The sequence below is a fragment of the Humulus lupulus genome, chromosome 7 (assembly GCF_963169125.1).
Source record: "Humulus lupulus chromosome 7, drHumLupu1.1, whole genome shotgun sequence".
Classification (NCBI taxonomy): Eukaryota; Viridiplantae; Streptophyta; class Magnoliopsida; order Rosales; family Cannabaceae; genus Humulus; species Humulus lupulus.
In genome coordinates, this window is record NC_084799.1 from 94,378,734 (window position 1) to 94,385,740 (window position 7,007).

The window sequence follows — 7,007 nt, forward strand, 5'->3', positions numbered from 1 at the left end:
CATGCATATCATCATTTAATGGCATAAATAAACAGTTATGGCCCTCCCGACCTACTAATCCCGCCATTAAACCATATCGGAGAATTTGGGGCATTACATCAACCACCTAATTTTACTACAACTACCGCTTAGTGGTAGTCACATTTTGAGCGTTAAACACTAGCTAACAAGTTTCCTCTACATTTTTTTTAAACCGCAATAATAGTGTATTTATTTAGGCAGGTATTAAATGTGATATTTGAGAGTCATTCAAACATTTTCTTTGCGCTCTTTATTTAAGATTGAAAAAAAAAACGCTGAAAAAGCATATATTTGTAGTGGTGAGTAAAAACAACCGGTAGTTTACGTGGTTCAGTGATTAAAATTCACCTATTCCACGAATCTGTATTATTGCCTTGTGATCTCTAGGAAAATTGTTTATGAAAATTTTAGCAAAGTTTTGACATACAAAAGTTCAGCCTCATTTTCAGTCCATTCGCCCTCTATTTATAGAGGTTCAACAGACATAATTTAGTAACTGTTTACATCTGAGTAACGTACAAGTTTGTGTAACTCCTCAAACGTACTAATAAATGTAATAAATACATTAAATGCCTGATTTCATACATTTATCAGGTAGGGTTTACAACAGTTACATCATGTTTTTTATTCATGTAATGTCTCCAAATCCTTGGGAATTCAAGCATGTGCATTCCAAGCGTTTACGGCAAGCTGAATGTACTCTCCCGACTGGAGGTTTACAGGCTACAGCGAGATGGTGCTAAGCGATCTCCACGACATCTGGTAAACTTAGATAGGCAATCTACTAGCTAAAGACTGGATAATCTTCACTAATTTCTTGCCAACTATTCCACAAATTAAGTCACGTCATCTCGTGTTTTTCAGGTACAATAGTTTGTATTAAGAAAATAATCATGTAATAAATACAAGCAAGCAATGCAATTGATGAACAAATATAATTTCTACTTCTTTATTGATAATAAAATGTGTTACATCAAAAATGTGGTTTTATAAGGTCATAAAACCCAACAAATACAAAGTCCTTCCCTGATTTGCCTCCATCAAGAATACGTCCTCCAACACCGACGAATCAAAGTCGAGCACAGATGACGCTTATCCTAGCCACAACATAGAGACAGGTTGAGGGAGAAAGAGGCTGAGGAAGATGAACGAGAATTAAATTAGGTTTATTATTATTATTATTATTATTATTATGCTTTTAGGATTAAAATCTTGTTTTAAAAAAAACAAGTTCAAATATACTCTTAATTATTTTAAAAATTTTGAAATTTATTTCAATTTTTTTCTTAAATTAATTAAACTTATTTTTAAAATACTCATAAATAATTACTTAATTATTTAACAGGTAGCCAAATAATGTGTCGACATGTGTGGCCTCGCTGACACATAACAGCCAAAAGTGCTCAAATGCAACAAAAAGGTAACGTTCTGGGATTTTGCTACCAAATTTTTTTATTAGGAGTTTATGTGCAACAAACTCATAAGATTAGAGGGTTATACAACAAATAACTTGAAATTCCATTTTTTTATGATTACCAACTTAATTATTTAAATTAAATAATTAATTGTTGAACTGTTACAGAAATGTTTAAACAGATACCAAGACTGTTTGAACAGAAACCAGATATGCTTAAACAGTTTGTGACCAGAAGATAAAAACGAACATAAAGTAAAGAACACACGAATTTTTACGTGGTATCAGCAATCTTTGCAGATTGCTACTAGTCCACGAGGCCACGCCCAGAGAATGAAATTTATTAGAAGAATATTTAAATGATTACAAAACCAAATTGACTTATACAAATAAAGACTCCCTCTTGAATTTGTCGCAACTGTTGTAATCTAAACTCCTAATCAAATTTCTGAAGTGCTAAGATCTTGAACTCCCTTCAAATCATAACACTTGCATTTTTCCTCCCGAAAAGTGACTCACGAACAAGACTTCTCCCGAAGCTTGATGACCAATGTCCAAGTGTGTTCAACCTGCACAATTAACACAAAGAAAATAATACAGAAGTACACTGTAATAAACCACTAAGAACTTCCTGGACTCAAGTTCTTCACATAATAAAAAGTCTCTCTAAAACTTGAAAAATATTTGGAAAATAATACACCAAGAGAGATAATCAAAAACCAACGACCTAAGGATGATTATATACTTTTTAGAATCCCTTTAGGTCGTGGAAAACAAATCAGAAATCAAACAGCCAATAAATGGAAAATCTTCCAAAACAGGAAAGTCAAAATCTGTTCAAACAGACTTGCAATCCGATCAAACAGATTCATTGAACCTGGACAGTTTTTCAACCCAGTTTCCTTAAATAAATAAGGAAACAATATATCCTTTATTACTGCAAGCTGTGCACGATTTTTGGGCAACCAAATCAGATAAATGAAAATAAATACTAATAATTTCCATATAAACCAATTTCAAGAAAAGATATTCTTTTAGAGGAAATTAAATATTTATTTTATAATCATATATAGAATAATCTGATTTATATCACACAAAACAGGAAACTAACTATTTTCGAAATGTACCAAAATATTACAAAACAGGAAACTACCAATTTCGAAAATACTCTTTTAATTAATTTTGTCATTATTGTCAAATATGTCAATAAAGGATTTTACAATCTCCCCCTTTGGCAATTTGATAGAGAAAATTGATTCAAAAACCTGCAACACAAATGTTAGTGATAAGTAAAGAGAAAGAACTCCCCCTGCAAACATGCATTAACTTATAACAAACATGTAAATAAACTAGACTTAACTCCCCCTCAAAATAAGAAGGTCCAGAGTTAAACAAAACAACAAACAACCAGGTTTTTGAAATAGTACTACTCTCCCCCTTTGTGTCTTTCAAAGAAGCCAAAGAACCATAAAACAAAAAAAAGTATCAATGTTTAATGGACAAAACCTAAAATAAAACTAAACAACTGGATCTTTGGACAGAGATTGAACAGCCTCAAACACAGAACGTTGCAATCCTTCAAGTGACATCACTCGAGCAGTCAAAGAATCAACAGAGGCTCGAACAGCAGCTATTTCGGTTGCAACAAGTCCTGAATCTGTGGTAACAATGGAGGAGGCATGAGGAATGTCATCCGAGGCAATCTTCAGGGATTGGGGCTTGACTTTCTTGGAGGACGGAGCAGCAGTGGCTTCAGTAGGAGGGGCAGAGGCCTTGTAGGAAGCAGCAGTAGTGGGTGCCACCAAGTCTTCTTGATCACGTTGGAGATCTTTTTTCTGCATACTCAACACTTTATAAATAACATGAGGAAAAGGAAGATTCAAGTTTTTCCTGTTACCTTTGCGAAACCCAATGATTTGATCATGAATAACTGAAGCCAAATTTATACCAAGACCGGTCCCCACCTTGTACAAAAATGATGCCATATCAAAAGAGATAGTGGCGGTGTGAGAAGTGGGCTTCCAATTTGTTGTGGCAAACTTATGGAGGACAGCATAAGTGTAGGTGAGATTGGAGACTGAGATGACTGTATTAGATGGCCATACCATTTTTTGACCTACCAACTCAGTGATAACCATGTCCTTGTCAAGAGAAGCACCATCTACATCATCCTCGACATCAAGGGGAAGATGCAAAGCAAGAGCAATGTCTTGAGGAGAAAAAGAGAACCAATGGCCCCTAACAAACACTTTGTTATACAGAGGAGATGAAGGTTCAATAATTTCATTAGTAAGATTGGCATAGAATTCCTTGACTATTCTATCCACAAAACCAGAGAATTTAACCAAAGAACCTGTCCATTGTCGATCTTGAAGCATTGTTAGCACACCAAAAGGACGATGATCACTCAAGACATAATTTCTTTCAATGATAAATTTCCTTTGAGCATATAGAACCATATCACGTGCATTATCATTATAGCAAAAAATGGAAGAATAAGGTTTGAAATTTACACCTGAACGTTTTGGAGAAGGAGTAGAACCAGAAATAGGTTTCTTCCCTTTAGCTTTGGATGTCAAAGGAGATGCAATTTGGTCTAAGTCAGATTCGGCTTCTTGTTCAGAGGGGACAATGTCTTCTTTTTCTGGCTCATCAGACTCAGCCTCTGATTCTGCATTGTCAGGAACCGTTTCATCAGACAATGTGGTATCATGGGTTGCTTCAGATTTTGACTTCTCTTCCTTAGGATCAGATTCGGAGGAAGACAGTGAAGGGGGATGAGCTTTCAATTTTTTCTTGGCAGCAGACAAGGGAGAAAGAGACGCGTCCAACCCCAATTTCCTTTTGGGAGTCACAGAATTTTTCTTGGACGGACTCGGCTTCAAAGGCAATTTGAGCAACCCAGCAGCAGCCGCTTTGGAAGAGGATGAAACAGATTTCGATTTTGCCCTAGCCTCCAAAGACGAATCAAAAGGAAGAGGAGAATGGTCCTTGGCTCGAGAGGGCACCACCACTTCAGATGGTGGTGCAACAATGTCAGCAGAGATATCTGGAAACACCATAGGGTGTTCATGAGAGAGCGAAAACACCTTCTTGCGAGCCTTGGATTTGCATGACTTTCCATCAGATGAGGGAGCTGCTGGAACAGAAAGAGGCGCCGTTGACATAGACAGAGGAGGCGAAGGAGATGGCACCTTTCGGGATTGAGAAACAGGGATCTTCTTGGAGGAAGCACCACGAGTTCTTACCATTTTTTTTCTCTGAAAAACAAAAACACTTACAAGAAAATGAGAGAAAAAAAATATAGAAGGAGAAGAGATAACTGAGTGAAATCGTGGGTGAGAAGAAATAGGGTAATGGCATGCCTTTTTAAATATCTTACTTACCCAAAATGAATAACCACGGCAAAAAGAGGTTTCCCTTTTTTATTAAAAAATTGTTTTAATTAAACAAGAAAAGGAAACAATCTTGAAGACACACGATCCACATAGAACCTTACCCTTTTTTTATGTTATAGAAGGAAAAAGACAATACAAAAAAGGTAACCAAAAAAAAAAACCCACACGATCTTCTTATTGACATTTTCCCCATTTTTTTTTTATCAAAAATTCTAAACAAGGTACAAGACAATAAAGATACAAATCATGATATTCCAAAAATGAGAAAGAAGACAAAAACAAATTCCTTGGAGACAAAGAATATATTAAATCACACAATTAAATGCATAATTTCACAAAATCACCACAATGATTCGATCCACCATGAATTTCCTTGTCAAAATTTTTTTTTATTATCATTTTTTTATTTTATATATATGCACAAAAATAAAAACTCAATCCAAAAAAAAATATGCTTTGATCAATGAGAGTCATCCTGATAAGAATAAAATCAAGCAAATGAAAATAAGTGTTAGTGTAAACCATAGATAAGAACACTAGTGAAAATGAAAAATTAGAAAGAATATTCGAGAGAAATAAAGCACAATTCAGTCACAAGCACATATTCTTAAGTGAATCAATCAACATGTATGAGTCTTACACACATTTCCCCCCCTTTTTTTTTTTTTTTATAAACTGTGTACAATTTTTATTACATTGTTTCAAGCATAAGTGTGTGACAGTGTATGCAAGGGAACATTGCCCAATGACAAATAAGTCTTTTTCGAAATTAAAATAATTGTAACCCATGAAGACGCTTTCACACTACACCAGTGGTAGCTCTTTTCTATGGTAGCGTATCTTCTTCATAACTCCGAATTACAAAGTTCCAACTTACTCAAAAGAGGGCTTTCACACACTAATGTAGGTAGCTCTATTCTTGCACAGGAGCTTGAAACAATGCTACACAAAAGGAAGCTCAAACATTAAACATTGATTAATTTACTCGAATATGCCTAGGAGGAATTGATTAAATTTCTTTCAAGAATATACAACCAAAGATTCAAAAACACAAGACAGATTATCCAGCTTGACACACAACAAAATTTTCAAATTGATTGACAATTTTCTTAAAAAAAACACACATTAGATCAAGCGGACAACACCATAACAAGAGAATTTAAAGAGAACAAACCCCAAAGATTTTCGGAGGAAATCAAAGCGAACCGAATCAAGAGCTTTAGTGAAAATATCTGCAATTTGTTTATGTGTTTCAATATATTCCAAGACAAGAACTTTATTTTCAACTAATTCTCTTATGAAATGATGACGAATATCAATATGTTTAGTACGAGAATGTTGCACAGGGTTTTTTGAAATATTAATTGCACTTGTATTATCACAAAAATAGTTAAAGTGTCAAGATCAAACCCATAATCCATCATCATTTGCTTCATCCACAAAAGTTGTGCACAACAACTTCCCGCTGCAATGTATTCGGCCTCAACTGTTGAGAGAGAAATAGAATTTTGTTTCTTGCTGTGCCACGAAACAAGATTATTTCCTAAGAAGAAACATCCTCCACTAGTGCTTTTTCTGTCATCAGTGTTACCTGCCCAATCAGCATCACTAAAACACACTAGATTAGGGTTAGTTTCTTTTGAATACCAAATACCATAATCAGCAGTCCCATGAACATATCGAATGATTCTTTTGACAGCTGCAACATGAGACTCCATGGGATTTCCTTGGTACCTGGCACACACACCAACACTATAACTCAAATCAGGTCGACTAGCAGTGAGATAAAGAAGACTACCAATCATGCTCCTATACAGTGTAGGATCCACTTTGACACCATTTTCATCTTTGGATAGCTTCACAGTCGTTCCCATTGGTGTTTTGGCAATCTTTGAACTTTCAAGTCCAAACTTTTTCACCAAGTTCTTAGCATATTTGTTTTGAGAAATAAATGTGCCTTCATCTAATTGCTTGACTTGCAAACCTAAGAAATAGGTCAATTCTCCCACCATGCTTATTTCAAATTCCTCTTTCATTTGCTTCACAAATACATGCACCTCATTGTCAGAAGTAGAACCAAACACAATATCATCAACATAAATCTGAGCAATAATTATGTTAGATTTAATATTTTTGATAAACAGAGTTTTATCTACTCCACCCCTTTTGTATCC

The 7,007-nt window shown here is 35.0% G+C and overlaps 1 protein-coding gene across 1 annotated transcript; it reads right to left on the bottom strand.

Moving 5' to 3' along the window:
* Window positions 1-2,952: 2,952 nt before the first annotated feature.
* LOC133791980 (uncharacterized) lies at window positions 2,953-4,686 on the bottom strand. Its single transcript, XM_062229890.1, has one exon. It carries the CDS (start codon window positions 4,684-4,686, stop codon window positions 2,953-2,955), a length of 1,734 nt encoding a protein of 577 aa, XP_062085874.1.
* Window positions 4,687-7,007: the final 2,321 nt, after the last annotated feature.

Coding starts and splice junctions, on each gene's coding strand:
- LOC133791980 (XM_062229890.1), bottom strand. CDS start 4,686: ATGGTAAGAACTCGTGGTGCTTCCTCCAAGAAGATCCCTGTTTCTCAA.